Genomic DNA, 22,575 nt, shown 5'->3' with positions numbered 1-22,575 from the left:
TAGTTGAAAACACTTTAAAAATACAAGATAGTCTGATAATTGCATTATTCTTGTTTACTTTTTGAGGAAATATCACTGCATTCATGTTTTTCCCTATAAAATATGTGGAACAAAACAGTATGTAAGGGTTAAACATTCTTATACAAATATTCCAAGAGTAAAAAAAAAAAAAAGCAAAATAATTTGCCCAAATTATATAACAATCAACAGGGATATGTTACCATCAGAAACAATCATTCCAGCTTCCAGAGGTTCATCTGCAAATGTTTTGTAGCTAATGCCACATGGACCTTCATGGACATTGAGGAAGGCACCAACTCCATGACCTGTACCATGCAAGTAATCTAAGCCATGATCCCACAATGCAGAGCGAGCAAAGGAATCCAGGAGATGACCTATATACCAATACAGAAGTTACCAAGATAGAAATATAACACTCCAAACTATTCTTTTTTCTAGTAATATTTTAACTCTAATCAAGAAGATTGTAATAGCAAATGGTTTTGTTTCTCCTCTGGGATCTGCTTATTTGACCATTATATCTACTGATTTTTCCATAAATTAATTCTCTAAAGCAGTGATGGCAAATCTTTGTTGCGTCGGGTGCCAAAAGCACATATACATGCACTATTGCATGCACTTGGATGCCCACCCCCATAATTTGATGCCCCCGTGGCATGCCCCCTGCGCATGCATGTGTACACGACTTTCTTGGAGCCTGGGGAGAACAAAAATACCATTCCCGCCACCCTAGATGCACTCTGGAGGCCGGAAATGGCCCATTTTCCGACTTCCGATAGACCTGGTAGGTCCATTTTTTTTGCACTCCCCAGGCTCCAGAGGCTTTCTAGGAATCTGGGGAGGGCAAATAATGGCCCAACATGCAAACCGGAAGTTCGGGAACAGACTTATGGGTTGCCCGTTGGACCGTTTTTTGCCCACCGGAGGCTTCAGGAGGCTTCCCTGAAGCCTCCAGAAGGTGAAAAATAGCCCAATGCTCAAACTAGAAATCCGTTTCTGAACTTCCGGTTTGTGTGTTGGGTAGTTTTTCGTCTCCGGAGGCTTTAGGGAAGCCTCTGGAGGGGGAAAAACGGCTGAAAATCAAGGCCGAAAATCAGGTGACCAGCATGTGCATGTGCACTGGAGCTGACAGGGCAACCTCTTGGGTGCCCTCAGAAATGGCTCCGCATGCCACCTGTGGCACACGTGCCATAGGTTCGCCATCACGGCTCTAAAGTAATTAGTGATAATCTAATGATTTTCCCTATATTAATTATCTGAACAGAAAATAAATTTGTGATACTCTGAATTTAGTACCAGAGATTTTAAAAAATGGCCATACCATGTCACAAATTATTTTTAGTTTAAAGAATTGAATTTGGAAAACTTGCATGATCCAGAGAAGTTCCAAACCCACAATAAGGATTGCACATTGGTACAAAATAATGAAGAAAAAAGTTTACTTCATTAACATTTCAACTATAACATACTGAAAGTGCAACATACAATGTTCACTTCAGCTAAAAGCTTCTGTAACAATCTGGTGAGGTATTATTGTTTGTAAACCCTAGTTCATATTTTAATACAGTCAATCCATTCTGACATAGAAAAAATATTGGCTAATACAAAGAGGGGGTGCACCATGCTATACAACAGGAGACTCAATGTCACCAAGTGAATCATTAAGAGCTGAGCTACTCAAAGCCACTCAGGATGTGAACTTAACTCTACTAACACAGTCTACACCAGAGAACTTGGCAACTTTACGTTTTGGTGACGTCAACTCTCAGAATTCTCCATCCAGCTCTGCTGGCTGGAGAATTCTGCGAGTTGAAGTCCACAAGTCTTAAAGTTGCCAAGTTTGGGGATCCCTGGTCTACACTTTCAATCTCCTAAATATGTCCTTCCAATTCCGATTAATGAAAATGACATCACCACAGCTGCTGCTGATCACTTTAATAGAAGATAGTGAAAAAAAATTTAACCCAAACCTTTGGTTCCATTGGGAAATATGGCTGCACTGACTGCTATGTGGCCCTTCAGGACATAGGTAAAACACTCCTGCAAAGAAAGAAAACACAGTAAACACAGCAAATAAAAAAATGTCTAGTCATTTGTGGCTTGGACCATTTATATACATTTCTGGACTGATATCTGTCAACATATTTGACATATGGATAATAAGGAGCAGTATAATCCACAAATCTCTTTAAAACTAATAGAGATGGAGATTGTAGGCTAATAGATCCAGCTTTCATACAATCAGTCTTTACAAGGACTTGCCATAAATGTTCTCCCTGGATCTGCTATATATTTGAATTAAGAATTTCTGTCATTGACCAGAAGAAAATTATTAAGCTATGCTAATACACTGCACATGCTTCTCAATTTTAGAGATGTGGGGAATGATGCATTGGTTTGGGAAATAGGTGACTAATGCCAAAGTACCTTGAAGTGATTTGAGGATGCAGAGAGAATGAATGAGGTACTAATTGCAAAGAATGAATGGGTTGAGAGGAAAGGCAGTCATGACTAAGGCAGTCATGATTAGTTGGAGTTGATGAGTTCCTCAAAAAAGAGAAACGAGAAGTTTAAGATGCTATATGGATAAGGAGAAAGCAAGTAGCTAAAAAGATACAGAGATATAATAAATTAAGTGTGTATAAACTACTTTTAGATGTATTTCTTCTTGTTACCTTCCTTCAATTTTCTTTACTCACTACGTACTTTTTTACTTGATTTGTACAATGTTGCTCACACCAAAAGAATAGCATTCTATGTATTAACTTAAAAATAAATTTAAAAATAGGGTAGCTTTTTTTAATTAGAAAAATGAAGCCCTATCTAACTTGATGCATGTCTTCAAAGTAGGTGCAAAAATAATTGGCTTAATAACTATTGAAAAGGACCAAAAAAACCTGGAAACAAGTTGATGTATGCTGATTTTGCTTTTGGATCATTATTTTTTCCCAACACTGAACTCTAGTTACATTGTTGAAAAAATAGGATTTTTTTCTTCTTTTTCTTTCTTTTTTCTTCATCTTCAGTCATTTGTCCAAATATTTGAGTTAACTTCAGAAGAAATCATGGACCAATTATACTGACAAGATCAATAAGATGAAACTGATCAAAATAAAAGGTAAATTTCAACTACCTATGGATAAAAGCTATGTACAGCTTATATTCAGTGATGCTACAGAAGATACAGTAGGATAATAAACACACCAGCTGGGCAACACAATAGCTAGGGACCTGTAACTCTACCAATCAACTATATACCCAGACAAAGGTGGGATAATGCAGAAATGCTGGAAAAGGATGCACTTGTACATATGATTTGGAAAAACTTACAGTAGAGGATACATGATATACAAACTAGCTAGCTATAGGAGGACTTGGGAGTGCACAAAATGCCATCTTAACTCTATATGGAGTTACTTGTTTGCTGTTTCCCTAGTTTAATGGTTTCCACTCTCAGATATCTTTCAAAGAATCACTCCTTCCTTATGGAAGCTGCCGTCCATGAGGATGAATGGCTTTGGATCCCTAAAGTTGGATATATTACCTATAACATTTAAGGGACAATTCATATCATCAGATTTGATTTTCAGTTCCATACATTAAATGAATGCAATCTAGCAAATGATGTAACCTAGAATGTTTACTGATTAAAGGCTGCTTGAGAAAGGCAATTAGAGGAGAAAAATATTTTGTATACCTTTTCGTACATCAATGGGGTACCAAAATGCATAGTCCTTGTCACATCTGTAGTTCCATCCCTTCAAAAAAAGAACAAAAAGAACTTCTAAAAAAGATGTTTCCAATATTATAAGATAAAAACCCAGGTTCAAATTCTAATAACTAATAACCCAGTGAAGGAAGAATGTATTTTGTGGACGTTTTCAAACAGTTTTGTAGAATGAGTAAGATTCCAGAAGAATAGCCACTGCTTGCCCGAATAAGAGGCCTTTTCATTACTGAGAAGTAGTTCTATACAATGAAATTATCTCACAGAGACACTGAAAGACCATTGGCTCTCCTTCAGCATTTTAGAGTTTGAATAAGATTATTCATAAAGGAACTCTGTGCATCAGACTTCCTCTGGAAACTAAAATGTAGAATTTGTCTACCAAATGGCAGAATGAACAAATAATCAATAGAGACTGTCATGCTGATATCATGCTTATTTTTTCTACTTTGCATTACTGTTATTAACTTTATTTTTTTCATATGGCTATGTTCCTACCTTTAATGAAGCACAATTTGTTTTAATTGGGCTTTGTTACCTGTCATGCAACTCGTATCAGACAACATGCTAAATTGTATAACAGGCATTACAAACAACAATGAATGGATTTTTGAAACATACTAAGCTAAAACAAACAAATAGCATTATGGCTTGGCACAATATGCAAATCTAGTCAATATCCTTGAATCATTTCGATTTATAACTTGAAATATGCCTGGCAGACCTTCAAGATAGCATAAAATATAAACACAGAAGGTGGAATAGCAAGATAGAAAAAAATAACTGCAGCAGTATTGATTTTCAGCACATATTAATAGATGATCTTCAAACTCCTAAACTACAATGTTTCTTCAGAATTCTGAGATACCCTACAGGTTCACAAATATTTCAGCTACATGATGATACAAATTAATTTTAAACACATTTTAAAAATTTAAAACTACAACTTTGAAAAATTTGGTTTTTTCCATTCATATCTGATTCTTCAGAAGCTTTTACTAATCTCATATGTTCTGTATGCCCTGCCAATCTAAGACTGGCAGTCTGCAGACTCAATGCAGATTCTGAGGACTGTAAGCAACCTATTTGGGAAGTAAGATGCTGGAAAGGCTGTTTTATAGGTTATACACAGTTCAGCATAAAACGTGTGGATTTAAATTATTTCAGTGCATTTACCACTTCATTAACATTGATGGACTATAGAGTGAAATAAGATTTTTTCCCAAGTTGGTTATATTCAGAGTTCCAGGCACTCTGCCCCGCTCAGGTCATGACTTGACCTGAAAAGTCCTTCCATTAACTTTGCAACCACAGCTAGTTCAGTTCTGCTGTCCTTAAAGCTTGGAAAATATTATGGATGGATAACTCATTATTCTCAAGTGGCTGCTTCTCTTTGTAAATCTGAAGGAACCAATAATTAGACTGCCTGAGAAGAGAAAGATCCCATTGTATGTCTTATCAAAGAACATTCACACAGTTCCCATTCAAAGGCCTGCTTAAGAATGTTGGCAAGCAAAAATGCCAAAATTCTGAAGAAACAATTTTCTCCTGAAGATCAGGTCAGGCCTGCAACATTCTTCAATATTGACTAAAACAGTTTAAATCTCTATTAAATCTTTCCAAAATACTCAGAATCAGAATAGAGCTGGAAGGGACCTTGGAGGTCCTCTAGTCCAAGCCCCTGCTCAAGCAGGAGCATTTCAGAAAAGTGACTGTCTTCTTAAAAACCTTCAGTGATGAAGCATCCACAAATCCAGCAGAATGCAGGATTGCAGGCTAATTTTGTCAACTGCCAGCAGTTCAATCTTGACAGACTCAAGGTTGACTCATCCTTCCACCCTTCTGAGATCAGTAAAATATGGACCTAGATTTTTGGGGCAATATGTTGACTGTAAACTGCTTAGAGAGGGCTGTGGGGTTTTTTTTTAATTTATTTTTATTTTTTAGCATATGGCACATGTTAGCCAGGGATCACTGAGGTGGCTGGCTGCCTCTGTGAAAGGAATTTTTTGGGCGGTGTTATCTTTACCCCCAGGATGCCTGAGTGTGGGTAGGCAATCAGGAGAGGCTTCTTTCTTGTCCCTACGTGGTGTATTCAATCACAAGAATGGAGCCGCCAATCTCAGTGGTACACAGGCCCAGCGTATTACTGTGTGACCCACCGCAGCCCCCGGAGAGGGCTGTAAAGCACAGTGAAGCGGTATATAAGTAAGTGCTATAGCTATTCTAGCCTTTAATGATCTTTAACAAATTTATATTTTTCCATCAAACTAACATCATTAAAACTTCGATATGTTATCCTAGGAATTAGGGTCCTCTGAATGGCAACATCTAGACAGGAAGCAAATCCTATTTCAAACTTGATCCATCGTAAGGAAAGCAAAGGTAAAATAAAAACAAATTTTAATTTAATAAGGCTGCCATAAGCTTCAATAAAAATTTATCTTCTCTGCCAAGTTTGATTATGTTTTTCATTAATCGCCTTACTCTACCTCTTAAGCATCCCTTAAGCTAAACTTAAGCAAATAATGTTATTCTGATATTTTGCCCACTGCAATGTTTTATTATTCTTTATTTGCAGGAAACATATGTTCAGAAAAAATAGTCTCTGATATTGTATCAATTTAGCAATATTCTGGTAAGGCAAACATCAACATTTGCATTCTGACAAAAACTGTAATAAAATATTAATTGCCCAGCCATTGGAGTTCAAGTCCAGCATCCATACAAAGAAGTCATAATGGAATAGAAGATGAAATAAATGAATTGCTAGTTTCAAAAAAACCCTTTCCCAACCTTGTCAGAATAACAATAATTGTACTTATTATTCTTTTACTATGGTTCTTTAGAACAAATCTGAGATGATTTAAAGGGTTTATCCCTACATAATATAGATAAGAAAAGGGAGTTATTGTCCTAGGTTTATTGGTTTGAAATAGAAATAGAAGCATAAGCTGCAGGTATAATAACCCACTTACTTGTATTGAGCACCAGAATCCAAGAGATAGATCTCATTCAATGACAAAGTTCTATTTGTTTCAGGAGAAGGCCTATTCAATAATAATAATACAAATTTAATGTGTCAACATCCTGTTTCAGGAATGCAGTTTATGAAGCTATTGCTTACATTATACAGTTAGATGATTAACTTTGCCATGCATGAATAATGTTTAACAATAACACATTTGGTTCGTCTGTTACATATAATCTATGAAGGTATCTATGAAGTTCATGTTTAACCAAAACCTGGGTGGCTTGGACGGGCTGTTCTCTCTCAGAAACCTGGCATTAACCAAAACTCAGGACAGAGGTGGTACAGTAGCTATTATCATGCAGTACCCACCTGCTTCATTGAGGAAGAAACTTGTCCTGCTGATGTTAATTAAGATAATGGTTAACATCATCCTTAAGAAACCATCACTGAACTCAACCACATTGGTAACCTCCATCCTGTCTACAACTTTTTCTTTTGGGGAAAGATAGTTGATAGAATCATTGGCATACATCATCAGGAAACCCCAGAGGAAGTAAATTATCTTAACCGCTTTAGTCAGGTTTCAGATCTTGCTTATTAAACAACATTGATTGCTCTTGTGGATAACGTCTGGCAGGAACAGGATGGATCTGGTACATCTATCCTATTCTCCTTGATCTCTTCCCTCTGTGTGAGGTACCTCAGAGTTCAGTTGTATGTCTATTTCACTTTAAAACTATATGAAGTTTTTGGAAGGTTATCTAATGTCTCAGGTGAACTATGATCAGTATGCTGATGATACCAGCTGTCCATTTCTAACCAAGTGAGGTTATGGATGCATTGTCTTGGTATCTGCAAGCTGAGGGGGCCAAATGGGGAACTGCAGGCTTTTAGGTCAATCCTTAACAAGACTGAGTGACATTGAATTTGAGGGTCCTTAAATCTGGTGATTTTCCACTTGCTCACCCCAAATGGAAAAGGTCACAATTTGGGATTCCTCCTTGACTTGTTCTTAGAGGAACACATGGAAACTGTGGCTAGGAGAGTTTTAACACTTTTTCTTTGGCACTAATTACATCATTTTCTGACCTAAGAGGCACTAGTCAATTGAGCATGGCTTGGTCACTTCCTGAATAAATTTGTTGGTCTCCCAGGTAAACCAAACAAGAAATATAATCAGGTGACCTAATTCCATTTTATTCTCAGGCCACATTAATAGACTCTTACAAGTCTTAAAATTCAAATTCCTATCATCACTTTTAACAGTCTGATATATTAGGGCAGATCCTTTTAAAGTTTCTTTCTTTACCCATTACGCATTGAGAGCTCCTCACCCTGGGCAGTGTCTTATCAGCTGGTCCCTTAAAAACATTCCCACATATCATTACAGAATTATTGCAAGGCTGTCCACATGTGGCTGTTCTTGAACAACATTTGGAAGCTTCAGCTGGTTTAGAATGCATTGGCATGAGCAGCTATGGGCTCACTTTGATGTATTTATTTTATATGTCCTGTACTGCACTGCACTGACTCCCAATATGCTTCTGGATCAACTCAAGGTGATATTATCATCTATAAAGTCTTTTGCAGCATGGAGTCAGATTATTAGTACAATGTTTGTAAATTTATTAGTTATATGGTAAATCTCTCTGTTCCTTTCTACCAATCCCCTTCAATCAGGCAGGAAATTCTGTAAGTTTCATCTATTGGAAGAATATCATTTGTGGGACCCAGAAAGTGAGATTCTTCTGTCAAGGCACTTGCCCTTCGGAACATCTTATCTTCCAAGATTAGATTAGCCCTGACTCTGTCAGCTTTCCAAAGAGCTTTAAAGAGTTGGATTTGTTCCCGGGCACTGGAATTTAGATTAGCTGGAACCTGTGGGATGTTCATAGTTTATCAGATGTGTTTTTTTATCTCAGCACTTATTATAGATTTTCTATATTTATATTTAGTTGTTATTTTATATAGTGTTTTTATCTGTTGTTAGTTACCCAGAATCGCTATGATGAGATGGGAGATGGAAAGCTGTAAACATCAAAATAAATATTGACTTAATTCCTTGGATTGAACTATCATGTAATACATACTTTCAAAAAATAGATAAATATGGAGGAAGCTGCCTAGCTGTGGCAATTCCTTTTCCTTTATCTTTAACCATCATTTAAATCTATTTTAGTTTCTATTCTACAGCAAGTACTCTGACCAAGGTTCAGTTGTTCACTGAAGCTATTTTTAAGACTTCTTTTAAAAGGGCAGTTTTCCAAATTTTAAGTCATGCAGTCCTTGGCAACAGGGATAAGCCTCTGCTCACATTTTGTACTTCTATGGCAACAATCACAAGGATTCCATTTTGACAGTTTCTCAGTAATAATTTTGAACACACAAATAGCCAGAAGAGAAAGCAACAAAATCTTAAAAGCCAGCTTCTACTTCTGACTGGTCGTGGCGCAAGGCAGATTCTTCTTTGTTGCTTCTCCCACAAATAGGTATAGAGGGAGACTAAGGCAGTATAAAGATTCTAATTCTCTAATCCCCACATAAATTAAACAGCCAGAAACTAGAATAATGCTACCATCAATGGAGATTATCATTCCAGGTCTAAGAAGCCTAAAATGACATAAGGACAATATTTGATGAGTTGGAATTCAAGGAAAAGGTTTGCTTGTCACAATCAAATAGTAATCAATTTATCCCTTAATTTGAACTAAGCTGCTAGATACTATAATGCTAGATGTCTTTTTGATTACACAATCAGCAGTTAAGTGCAAGGACTTTTATTGCTCTTACTTGTAGTGAATGATAGCACCATTTGGGCCTGTACTTGAAATGGTAGCAAAGCTCAAGTCAACAAAGTTCTCTTGCTGCCTGAAAAAGACAAATATTTCATTTTAAAAAAACAAAAAAAACCCAAATCACAAGAGATTTTTCCTAGCGGTATTTTCTTCAGTTGCCTCTTCTCTTTTGGTCATTTGTCATCCCCCCTTTGCTGGGTAGGATTTGAAATGCTAAGAAGAAGGAGAAGGTACACAACTCTGAATACTAAGAAACAGAGGCCAACCAAAGTCATCATCTTTCCCTAGTCCAATTCAGTGAGGTGATGTAGATTCTGGAGATGTGGAACCTAACCACTTAGTCATGCAAGCCAAGACCTGTTCAGCTTACTCTATAACAGTGGTTCTCAACCTGTGGTCCGCAGACCCCTGGGGGGAACCATGATATTTCACAGAGGGTCTGTGAAGGATTGAAGAAATGTTATGATTTAAATCTTAAGACTTGGGGGGTCCGTGGCCATGATCGGTGAACACAAAAGGTATTTAAAGGGGATTCATGGTGAAGAAAAGATTGAAAACCACTGCTCTAGATTAATAATAGATAAGAAATCAACCAAAGTTTGGAAAGCTGAAAGGAAGCTGGAATTAGGTGCTAGACTAATGATCCTGTTAGGGTCTCCATCCACTAACAATAAACAATAGCACTAGCAAAAGCATTTAGACTTATATACTGCTTCACAGTGCTTTACAGACCTCTCTAAGCGGTTTACAGAGTCAGCATATTTCCCCCAACAATCTGGATCCTCATTTTACCTACCTCAGAAGGATGGAAGGCTGAGTCAACCTTGAGTCTGGTAAGATTTGAACTGCCAAATTACAGGCAGGCAGCAGGCAGGAGAAATAGCCTGCAGTACTGCACTCTAACCACTGCACCATCTGTTCTGACCTAGGCTTCCTGATTCAGTAAAAAGCACACGCATACTCCCCAAAATCGTCTTTTTATTTCAAAGGCTTTGAATTATGTTCATTCACAGCCCATAATGAATCCCAAATAGTTGTAAAGAGTTCTACAGTAGCTGCCAAAGTCTTTCGGGATAAGACTGATAAGCACCCACCTTTATCTTCCTGGAAACACTGCCTAAGACTTACTTGGCAGTTAGGTTGGCAAGGCCACATGGAGCAAAGAGTCAAAACGGAGCTTCAGAAGGTAAACTGACCAGTATGAACCAAGTTGCTTCCTGCAAAAGCTCACATATCTTTACTCCTCCTTTTTGTCCTATGGGAGGGGCCAATCACCTCCAAACCTTGCTCCCGAGTTGTCCTTTTTGTCTTAACTGTTCTTGCCTCCTGGCAGCTCTGCGCATGCACACACTGGGAACAGGAGGAGCCTGTTTCTCTGTCTCGCTGATGTCTGACTCTGGAGGCTCCGGAGGCAGCACATAACTCCCAGATGGCCCTGGCTCTCTCTCAGCCTCTGACACAGAGCCCTCATCCGAGCCTATCCCAGACTCCAGGACTGGCCCATGTCCCTCCCCATCCTCCTCGCTGTCGGACTGTGCTGCCAGCTCTGCAGGCTGCAGGCAGACCACAACACCACTGTGGTTCATTACGTAAATGTTAGCTGGAGTGCTTCAGAATAGGTTATAGCAGTTAGACTTATATACCGCTTCATAGGGCTTTCAGCCCTCTCTAAGCGGTTTACAGAGTCAACATATTGCCCCCAACAATCCGGGTCCTCATTTTACCCACCTCGGAAGGATGGAAGGCTGAGTCAACCTTGAGCCGGTAAGATTTGAACAGCCGAACTGCAGAACTGAAGTAGCCTGCAGTGCTGCATTTAACCACTGCGCCACCTCGGCTCTTATATATGCACGTTTATTAATTTTGTCTTAAAAGTATGGTAGGGTTGAATTTACAGTCCTCAAAACATTATAATTACTAAAATTAAAAATGGCTAAAATTTTGAAAGACAGCCAAATGGTATAATATATCTGCTCTCACATGAAAGCTCATGAGATTTCGTGGCTTATTTTTAAAAGAACAATTTCATTTTTTTGGCATATGCAAATGTTTTCATTTTTAGCATGTTGAATCATCTACACAAATTGTCATCTCAACAATTTGCTGAATCTGGAGTGCAGTAACCCAGGACATCCCACGTTAGTCTTTTTTTTCTTACCTACGAAATTCTTCTGCTTTATCTGCTGCTATGATTTCCGTAATGTTGCCCTTGGGAACCTGGCAAGCAGCAGACAAAGTTGTATTAAATCAATAAAATAGAATAGCCTCAGTCAGACTTTTTAAAATTTTCTGCATACCTACATTTTTTCTGATATGTCATTGTTAGCTTCCCTCCATTACATACTAGCATTCAATAGGTGGACTGATAATTACAAAATGTCTATGCATCAGTTATGAAGAATATATCTCAATAACATAATCAGAAACTTTCCGTATTGGAAATGAAATAGAAATTTCATAGGTTGCTCTCATAGAGGACTTGTGGTAGGGTTTGAAGGAAGGACTATTTTTATCCTATTGAACTTTCACTACTAGTAGTAGTAATAGAGCGGCTTTCAACACACTATTGATCACATTATTCTTTGGCACTACCTATGAGAGTTGGAAGTTGGAAGCACCATTTCACAGTCCTTCTACTCTTTCCTGAATTGCAAATTCAGTTGGTGATGAAAGGAGGGGAGAGGACAGTTCCTTGTTCATTTCCTTGTGTCCCAGAGTTTGGTATTTTCTCAACCCTTAACATCCTACATAGCTGGATATAAAGACTGGAAGTGTCACCCCGCTGTTCACAGTGAGGTAGCATCAATTTTCAGGTGATACCCCATACCAGGGGTGGGTTCCTGCCAGTTCTAACCTCTTATATAGAAGAGGTTTCACAAATCTACAGTGCCTTTTAGAACCGGTTCCAGCTCCCTCCCACCGCCCATCCGCACATCATCAAGATGAAGAGCAAGAGGAGGAATTATGGGAGTTGAAATCCACAAGTCTTAAAGCTGTCAAGTCTGAACACCCCTGGGGTTTTTTTTCTAAAGGGCTAGGGATGAAAGGGTCTTGTAGCTTGACAGCTTTAACACTTGCATGCTTCAAATGCCAGAGTTTCTGAGCCAACATTTTGGTTGCTAAGCAAGAGCGTTGTTAAGTGAGTTTTACAAGTTGGCCACACCCACCCAGTCACATGGCCGGCAAGCCACTCCCACAAAGCAGGCCACACCTACAGAAGAGGTTCTAAAAAAATTTGAAACCCACCACTGCCCCGTACCTTCACTCTGTGCCAAATGGAAGATAACAGAACACACAATGCCTGGAGGCCTTCAGGATATGAATGGGGAGAAGCAGGCATGGCCTCAACCCAAACAAGACAGAGTGGCTACTTATTAAGAAACTTACTGATTGCAGGATAACAGATTGTGCTTCTCCAGAGAATGTAGGCCCATAATTTGATGGCCCTTCTGGACTCACATTACACCTCCGTTCAGGACCCACGTTAGTCATTACCCATAAAAGCCTGCATGGCTCAAGGTTGGCTATATTTTTCCTAGATCCATGATGCTGTTATGCAATTCATGTAAGTGTTCACTCCAAGTAATACACCTCTCATAACAAAAGTCTGTAAAACTGTACCTCCTTCTCCAGCCAATTAAACAGCTCACACAATGCAACAGCATCTTTAATCTGTCATTAAAAGAAGAAATAAAAGTTAAAAATGTAGAAGAATTTGGAAGAATCCATCCAGTGCTTCCCATATACTGTGTTTCCCCGAAAATAAAACAGGCTCTTATTTTCTTTTGACTTTTGAAATAAGCGCCTGGCCTTATTATTTTTGAGGTGCAGGAGACGGCGAGTGTGGTCACCTCATGACTGCTGCTGTGTTACAATATTTTTGGGGATGGCTTACTTTCTGGGCAGATCACTTACATGAGCCTTCCTCATGCCTTCAGCTTCCGCCACATTCTTTACAGCTTTTGCTATGCAGATGGGAGTGTAAGGAGTGAGGTAGCAGTGATCCTAAAACATGGACAAAACCAAAAAAAACAACAACCAGAGTTTGGTCAGGTCTCTAAGTACCTGATGGTCCAGGTGTGGCATGGCATGGTCAATACAGTAAACTACATTTTCTTTGACATCATATCTGTGCTTGGATCATAATCTGCTAATTTACTCATTTCCAGACTCTTATCTGTTTTGTATTTATATGCTTCTTAACCAGAACTCAAGAGCATCAAAATGCTAAAGGACAAGAAAGGTTGGAGCTATTAAAGTATTTTGGCTCATATTTGTCCCATGTGTGAGATATTATTGTAAACAGCAGAATAAACAGCAATAATAAGGCTTGAAACTGAAAGACGTGATAAGGGAATACATTTTTAATCAAAAAATTAAATTCCCAAGGTCAGAAGAACTGCATAATAGGCTGCTGAAAGGAACTTCCTAATGATCTTGCCAAACCTTTATGTATCATCTGCAAAAAATACTAAAGAACTGGCAGGCAACTACAGGAGAAAAAAAATTGTCCCTGTGTTCAATGAGGGGGGAAAGGAAGCTCCAAGGTAATTGCCAGGCACCAGCATGGATTAATCAAGAAAATAGTCTCTGATATTGCATCAATTTAGCAATATGTATGGCAAACATCAACATTTGCATTCTGGAAAAAAAAAACTAGCCATACAAAGAAGAAGTAATAATGGAATAGAAGATGAAATAAATGAATTGCTAGTTTCAAAAAAAAACTTTCCCAACCTTTGTCAGAATAACAGACTACCAGATCAATGTTACCTTGTTTCTTTTTTCTAAAAAGTGAGGAAACTTTGTTGAACATCTACAAATATAAATTAATTTTAGGAAGTCATTGAATACAGCTTTCCATGATGTTCTGATTAGCAAACTAGTTAAATGTAAGCATTACTTAATTAACTGTAAACATTGAAGTTAAGGATCAGCAGGTTCACACCTTGATCACGTAACATTTTTCCATTAGTAACAATGAAAAAGTGGAGGGGATGCTTCTTCTATCTGCAAATGATAACAGTTGGGTAAAACAGGTAATGAAGAGAATCAAAATTATGTTCATAGATCAGAGAAAAGGGCTGAAGATAAGAAAAAGACATTTAAGAGAGTCCTGATTTAAGAAATCAAGTGCACCAAGAATACGGAAATTGATAAGAGTATTTGTAAAAAGGGTTTTGGAAGGCAGTTGCAAACTGAATCTGAGTCAGTGATAGAGTATGGCAACAAAAACAGACAAATGCAATTTTAGACTGCTGAGTTTCCTTTCTATCAGAATTATAAAATAAATATCCAAGACACACACAGTCTGTGTGCGTCTCTCTCTCTCTCTCTCTCTCTCTCTTTCCCTCCCCCTCTCCCTCCCTCCCCCCTCTAGATGCTGATAATCTAATCTGCCTGTCTTTTTCTAATTCAACACATTTCTTGAATAAATTCTTTAAACGTACTAGTCATTTCATCTATCCAGAAACCACTAGCAGCTTCCGAGATCTTGGCTTCGGACATAAATTGCCTGTTAGTATGTACACACCTTGGGAATGGCCTGAGTTAGAGCATAGCTGGCTTTATCACTGAGCCAAACTTTTTCATGTGGAGAGAGAGTTTCACAAATTGATTTCAGAACATTGAGGATGGAATCGTACGGCAGCACTTGTACATGCAATTCAGGGTCCTGAGCAGAATCCAGGGAAAGATGTTCTCTCACATTTGTGTCTACCAAGCGATTACCATCAATAAACAACCTAAGAGAAGAGTGGGGAAAGAAACAAAGGATGACAAAGTGCCCCTTTAATAAAGGAGGGACAACTGTGTTTTTACATTTATGAAGGGTCACTGGGAAAGTCTTAATGATCTTGATGTCGTTAAGCTCATTAAGATAATTACTACAATGTCCTTAAGATAATACTTCTCAGAAAAATAAATTTAAGAAATATTACATATGGATGATATCCAAATCATATTCTGTACAGTTTAACAGTTATAAAACTCTGATACAATACATAATATTCTGTTCAACTCTCCCTAAAGCACTTTAAAAGCAAGTAGCAATGTAATGGTGTATGGTAATTTTAATGCAATATTTCTACATAAATAATGTTTGAGTAAAAAAATGATGAAATCTATGAGGTGCCGGATAATAGCAATAACATTTAGACTTATATACCGCTTCACAATGCTTTATAGCCTTCTCTAAGTGGTTTACAGAGTCAGCATATTGCCTCCAACAATCTGGGTCCTCATTTTACTGACCTCGGAAGGATGGAAGGCTGAGCCAGAATTGAACTCCTGGCTGTGGGCAGTTTATTGCATTCTAACCACTGTGCCACCACAGCTTCATAATGTTATTGTTAATAAAATCTAAGACAAACATGAAGCACAAATTATCACAGGGAATCAATCAAGAGCTTCGAAAAATAAAATAAAGTAGTTTAAAGATCTTTAAAGGCATCATGTATTATATCCATTGATGCTGATTTGGAAATACATATGTATTAATACAAACACTTTGTTTTTAAAGATTGTATGTACTTTTTAAAAAAAACGGCTAAATATTAGTAAAACAAATAAGAAAGCTATATTTCTTACCTGATAGTGTCTATCCCTATGATAGCATAAGCAAAAAATACTGGATTGTATTCCACATCAGACCCTCTAAGATTAAAAAGCCCTGTATCACAATAAAAAGACAGCGTTACTGCCTTAATTAAAATCCAACCAACCTTTTAACCAACATCCTCATCCAGATAAAAATTTCTGGATCCTTTCACAGCTTCTGCCACAAGATGGCACTATTATGCTGCACTGGAAACTGCTTTCAAGTTGTGTTTAGTACAGAAAATTAGAATCAAATGACAACATATTTAGTTTTGACCCGGCCTTCTTTCTGGATCCTGATTTATAGCAGCCCACCCAAAACCTGACCACAGCTTTAGCCCTAGAAAAGACACTTTTGCTTTAGGCAGACATGCAGCTTTGCAGTTAGTGCTATGTATGGGAGTCTTGGAAGAGTGGCAGCTCCAAGAAAGTACCAATTATCTTCAAGAGTTAGGACTTTTTCACCCATCTAATGCTGAGATGCTTAACATTACTGGGAACACCAGCCACCTTTCTTTATTTCCTTTCTTGTTAATTGCAATGATCAGCTAACTCCTCTGATCTTTGCATTTCAAAAGCATTGCTACTGACTAGCAAGATTTCCATACTGTACTGTTGTGACTCAGCAGATGTCTGCTGTGAGTCTTTTCGGGATACAAGATTCATTATGCAGCTGGGGCTTGTTAGGGGCAGGTTTGGAGATAAAAGGATGGATGCTGCCACGCCCTAGTCGCAGGAGTCAACGTTCCTTCATGCGTTCCTGGGTTCGTACAACATTGCTTGATACACTTGGATAAGTGCTTTGGTGTTTCATGTAACCCTGATTCGTGGAGACTTTGGAAGAAGTGCATTGCTTGTAAGAGTTGTTTTGTATTCTGTTATCTGCTTGAAAGAGACTGTATTTCTGTTATTTTTGGGCTTGAAGCCAGTTTGAACTGAGAAGTGATAAAGAAAGTTCCTTTTAAGTTTATTTGTCTTGCCGTTTGTTAAGAGCCGTGAAGGGGGGACAGAACAGATTGACTCCTGCCTGACAAGCCTTAATCTCAGTAATTATGGAACAATTAATGGCTGAAAATAGATTAATGGCACAGCAAATCGCAATGTTGTCGGATCAAATTCAACAGTTGCAGAGAGCTGCAACCCCCCCCCCCCAGCCAAGGAGGAAGTGCCCAGTAGCCATGCCAGATAAATATGATGGGAGTCTGGCCATGTTTGCAGCATTCTTGGGACAATGCCAGCTGTTTATTAGCCTGAGAGCAGAGGACTTTCCCACTGATCGGACGAAGGTGGGATTCATGATCAGTTTGCTCTCAGGAACAGCTGCCCGTTGGGCCACCCCCTTATTAGTTCAGCAGAGCCCTTTGTTGGATGACTTCCAGGGCTTCTGCCAGTATTTCAAACGGATGTTTGAAGATCCGATCAAGGGGGAAACAGCTGCCAGAAGTTTGAAATCACTGCAGCACGGGCGTGGTTCATTGCAGGACTATGTGTCTGAATTCAGGCTATGTAGCCAGGATTCCACATGGAATGAACCAGCTCTAATAGCAGTTAGACTTATATACCGCTTCATAGGGCTTTCAGCCCTCTCTAAGCGGTTTACAGAGTCAGCATATTGCCCCCACAGTCTGGTCCTCATTTCACCCACCTCGGAAGGATGGAAGGCTGAGTCAACCTTGAGCCGGTGAGATTTGAACCGCTGAACTGCAGATAACAGTCAGCTGAAGTGGCCTGCAGTACTGCACCCTAACCACTGCGCCACCTCGGCTCTATAATGGACACGTTCCAGGATGGATTGTCTGAGGCCTTGCAGGATGAACTGGCAAGGGTGGACAGGCCACCGACGTTCGACGCGTTGGTCCACCTGTGCCTCTGGATAGACGCCCGGCTGCAGAGGCGAAGGCCTCACCATATATTCCAGGAGACCACCAGCATGCCGGTTCAACAAGGGACTGCAGTGGACTGGGAGAAGCCCATGGAGTTGAGTGCTGTCCGACCTCGAGTGTCACGGACAGAGATGGAGAGACGACGTGCAGAGGGATTGTGTTTTTACTGTGGGGATCTTGGACATTTGGCAGGGAGCTGCCCCAAGAAGAACAGAAGGGTTGCGCGGACTGCAGCCGTCCCTCAGCAATGCACGATCAAGTCGGACAACCAGCACTTTGGTGCGGCCGTGTTACCCCATTCGCATAAGATAGCGTGCGTTCAGGGGGTGTGGAGTCCCAGGACGGATGCCCTGCCGAGTAAAGTAAAGAACTCCGACCCTGCGAACTCGCTTCCACCTCAGACTCTTCTACCCATTGCATCCTGCGCTGCCGTTGGTCATCCCGTGAGCATGCAGTCTGCCGTTTGTTAAGAGCCGTGAAGGGGGGACAGAACACTGTACTAAATCCCAGTGTGGTTCATTAGATCTGGGATTATGATGTTACAGAAAGTCAGCTGTGCGATTTATAAATTTTGCTTTAGTCTCACTATATTTTATAAGTCTAGCCTATTATGCTTTTTTTTCCCAACAAACTGTGAGTAGGCAAACCATGATCTAAGAAAAAAATAGAGTAATACGCTGGACATATTGCTGGACGTATTTTCACTGCCAATGCCCCAAAATCACTCAACATAGCAATAAAATAATGTTGAATGGCTCACACTGATACTCACAAGCCACATCATCCAAAGCTGTGACAACAAACCAGAGAGCCTTTCTCTCAGTCATTTTGCCCCGCAGAACTGTAATTTTTTCTCTCCAACTGATTCCTGCAACAGCAATTCAAATTAGAGCTCAGCCAAACTGGGATTCAGACAAGTGCACAACCAAGGACTTCCTTGCTGCAAATGGGTAGCATTACCTCTGTGAGTTAGCAAATATTAAAGTTACAATAGTGGTTTCAAAATCTCATGCCAGCCCTTTCCATTTCCTGTGCTCTGGTCAAGATCAAATTTAAAAAGGACCCTGCTGACCTGATGCCTGCCAGATGCCGGCTTAAAAAAAATCAGAAAATTTGTAGGGTATCGTGTTAGAAAACCATGTTCAGTGCTGTATCCACAAGCATATTTGGGTTCCTCTTACCTGTGAAGCTAAGATCTAGTGTCATCAGAGGCTTACAAGGTCGTGATTGCCGATCTGCCCATATGGCATCAATCAAATTGTCTTTGACTGGCACAAGAACATGGCCAGCACATTTCAGAACTTTGTTCATTCTCTTCCACTGGTCTGAAAGAGGCAGAGAGAAACCATCTGTTAGATAATGCATTCCTGATATGCATATACATAATCTCCATGTAACACTGCTGTTGCGCAAGCTGCATTGTTGCCAGTTTTCTTTTGGGCCCAATTCAAGGTATCAGTTATCACCTGTAAAGCCTTCCATGGCATGAGACCAGGCTACCTGAGAAACCATCTCAAACCAATGGATCTGTCCCACCCCACTCGCTCCAGCAGATCGGCATCTTGCCTGATAACTGTAGCCTGTCATCCATCATCCTAAAGAAAAGTTATTAACACTTTATATAGGACCTGGATTGTTGGGGAAAATATGCGGACTCTGTAAACCACTTACAGAGTGCTGTAAAGCACGTATATATGTCTATGTTCTATTACTATTGCTATATACCACTAGCTGTACACCAAACAAAGTTGACTGGTGAATAGTATATAGGGGCAAGGTGTGAAAATTTAACCCTTTACACTAAGATGGAAACACTGGATCAAACTCACCAGCAGGAATAATAGAAGGATCCACTCCAACTTTGGAACCTTGAGGAAGTACACTTACAAGCCAGTCCTCTTGAGTAGGGGTGTCTTTCAGTCCTAATGAAAAGAAATCCCAAAAGACAAGATTGCAAACATTAAAGCAAGGCCAATTCAAACCAAAATGAACTGGATAGGATAATCACCTTGTTCCCTACATGGAAATCATTGCTTTCTCTTGGATGAATAAAGGCAACCTGAGAAAGTAAAACACAAGCCCTATTTCTGTTCCATTCACATGAATTAGGAGTGTCAACATTCTGTTTAAAATAGTATGATGATGAATATTAATTTTACTTTCTTTATTCTTATTCCTGCTTGTAGTTTACTTAGCATGGCAAAACCAGGAATTACACAGTGTCAACTAATAACAAATGCAACTCCTTAACTGAAGAACTTAGGTTTACATAATGTAAAGTAGTGTTTCAAACAAAGCAAGTATTCATGAGATTTATTGGCCTTAAGGCCTTCACTGGTCTTGTAGTATGTCAGAGAATAACTTTAGAAAAAGCAGGTAGAATTAAGTTAAAAATCTAATTTCACTTACATGAATTGTATGTAATGTGTTTTATCCTTAATAATTATTCCCTTTTTTCATATTACAGATTAGAGTTTGATATACATTACAGTTTGATGGCGTGCCAATAGACGTTTCTCAACATAACCCTGTGAGATTCTCCTCAGCTAAAATAATTTTCTGGGTAAGATGAAATAAAACCCTGGTTTGGGTTGACACACACACCCATCTTCATGAGTGTCCAATTGGAATCCATTTGTTGGGATGCCTGAAGGAAATAGCGTCCATCTGTCCACATGGCGGCATATTGCTCTGTTATAATGGCAGTTCCTGTCAGAAAGCAGAGAAGATAGCAGAACTGAAACTACAGAGACAATGGCAGACTTTGCTCTCATTTAGTAAATCCAAGAAAAGAAAATATTAATCAGATTTTAACACTAAAACACCTCAAGCCTAGGTGGAGTTTTGGAGTTCTTTCTGGAAAAAACCTTAAGAAGGAAGAAGATACTTATCTTTGCCTGCTAAGCCAAACCCCTGATGACACCAAGCAAGAATGCCCTGCGGCATTAAAAAAAGAAATAGTTGAAATCATTTTTTTTATAAACCAATGGAATATTGAGTAGACGAAATAAGAAATGCTGATCCTGTAAAACAAAATTCTTTGGGCCAAGGCAGAAGAAAAGGCTGGAAATAAAAGATAATTAAAAATATCTAAATAGTCATTGGAGATCAAACCATTAAAATATGTCACTTCAGCAAAGTAAGGAAAATGCCAATTGGAGCATTGTGAGAAGCAATTTGCTCTATGATTAAAGGATGGGAATCTATTGGATGATTTGATTTCTTATAATTAGAGGTCCACCAGAGCTATATATACCTGACTTGTTAATTTGTTAATCTTATTTTGCTTAGCAGGCAAACAGGAAGCTATAGAAAAGGTGAGTTGACAATGTTAGCACGGCATGTTAATCAGCGGCACAGCTTGAAACTAAACCCAATTCTTAAGAATACAGTGCAATGCTTGAAGCCACAGGAAATGTTGCTAAATAGAACATGCTGTTCTGATGCAAGGCTTACTCTCTCTCACACACATGCACACAAATAGAGAGAGGGAAAAAGGCAGGGAGAGAGGGAGGCAGGAGAGAGAGACACAGAGACAGAGAGAAAGAATTAGTGTTCAATGCTCAGTGATTTCAGATGCAGAAAATGTTCTTTAGGGAAGCTAAACTTGGCTAACTGATACTGTTTACTGCAAATCCCTGAGTACAAGTATCCTATTTTCATAAGCCTTGGACAGAGAAAAAGGAAAGCTGTAAATACTCTATGAAATAGCTAACAGGATTTTTGTTTTATTGGAGAGTCATCTAAGGGTCAGCAAAAGCTCATTACTACTCTGGTATTACATCACCAGTCCAGCTGGTGTGTATGCTGAAAGAGGAAGCAACAATTCAAACCTTTCAAATCTTTTTCTGTACAGCATGTAAACTGCAAAACCAAACAGTTCTTCAGAAATGAGCTAGTCATTTCTCTCTTGCATACATACAAATGATTATCAATAGTGCTATAATTTCACTTCCCCAACATACACAGGGGGAAAGGGGGAAGGAAAGGTCTCTTACTATATCTAAGGCTGCAGTCTGTTGTGTATGTACCCATTCTGGATAGACATGGATAGAATTGCACAATCTCATTCACACTTATTTAGAAGTAATCCCAGTTAGGGATAACTTTGAATAAATATACATAGAATTTACACTTGAACACAAGAAAAAAGAAAGCAGGATTGTTGGGGATGCATATGAATGTGGCCTGGAAGATTTGACTGTAATATATCTAGATATGCAATGGGTGCACAATCTGAAGTTCAGAAGTTATATCCCTTAGGACATCTGGCCTACTTGGTCCAACTTGCGAAAAACAAGAATAATCTAGAAAGATTTTGAAAGTGAAATCTGTTTCTTTTCTGATTATCTATTTTCTATCAGGAATCAAAAAGAAAAAAGGAATGAGTTTGTGTATGGGTAAAAACAAAGAAAATATGTGGTCCTACAGACAATCCTACTTATGGGATGTCCATCATGAAGAGTCAGAAGGGAATAAACTCCCCATCTTTCACCTTGTTCTTGTCCACAGCCTGTTCATCATTGACCCATGACCTTAACTGGTTACCTATTATATGTGGTCCACAATATGACATCA

General features: G+C 39.0%; 1 protein-coding gene across 4 annotated transcripts in view; it reads right to left on the bottom strand.

Moving 5' to 3' along the window:
* Positions 1-22,575, bottom strand: part of XPNPEP1 (X-prolyl aminopeptidase 1) — a 51,711-nt gene that overhangs the window by 5,268 nt on the left and 23,868 nt on the right. For all 4 annotated transcript variants that reach the window (XM_032225039.1, XM_032225042.1, XM_032225041.1 and 1 more), the window contains 14 exons: positions 20,602-20,706; positions 19,827-19,919; positions 19,179-19,322; positions 18,770-18,865; positions 16,106-16,187; positions 15,051-15,261; positions 13,433-13,522; positions 13,139-13,189; positions 11,676-11,734; positions 9,513-9,590; positions 6,727-6,798; positions 3,719-3,779; positions 1,992-2,061; positions 222-395 (listed from right to left, as the gene is read on the bottom strand). In XM_032225039.1, coding sequence (XP_032080930.1) covers positions 222-395; positions 1,992-2,061; positions 3,719-3,779; positions 6,727-6,798; positions 9,513-9,590; positions 11,676-11,734; positions 13,139-13,189; positions 13,433-13,522; positions 15,051-15,261; positions 16,106-16,187; positions 18,770-18,865; positions 19,179-19,322; positions 19,827-19,919; positions 20,602-20,706 — 1,386 coding nt within the window. The remainder of the gene's footprint in view (positions 1-221; positions 396-1,991; positions 2,062-3,718; positions 3,780-6,726; positions 6,799-9,512; positions 9,591-11,675; positions 11,735-13,138; positions 13,190-13,432; positions 13,523-15,050; positions 15,262-16,105; positions 16,188-18,769; positions 18,866-19,178; positions 19,323-19,826; positions 19,920-20,601; positions 20,707-22,575) is intronic.

The sequence above is a fragment of the Thamnophis elegans genome, chromosome 10 (genome assembly GCF_009769535.1).
Source record: "Thamnophis elegans isolate rThaEle1 chromosome 10, rThaEle1.pri, whole genome shotgun sequence".
NCBI classification, from domain to species: Eukaryota; Metazoa; Chordata; class Lepidosauria; order Squamata; family Colubridae; genus Thamnophis; species Thamnophis elegans.
Note: the sequence above shows the minus strand (reverse complement) of the source record. Positions and strands in the feature narration are given on the sequence as shown.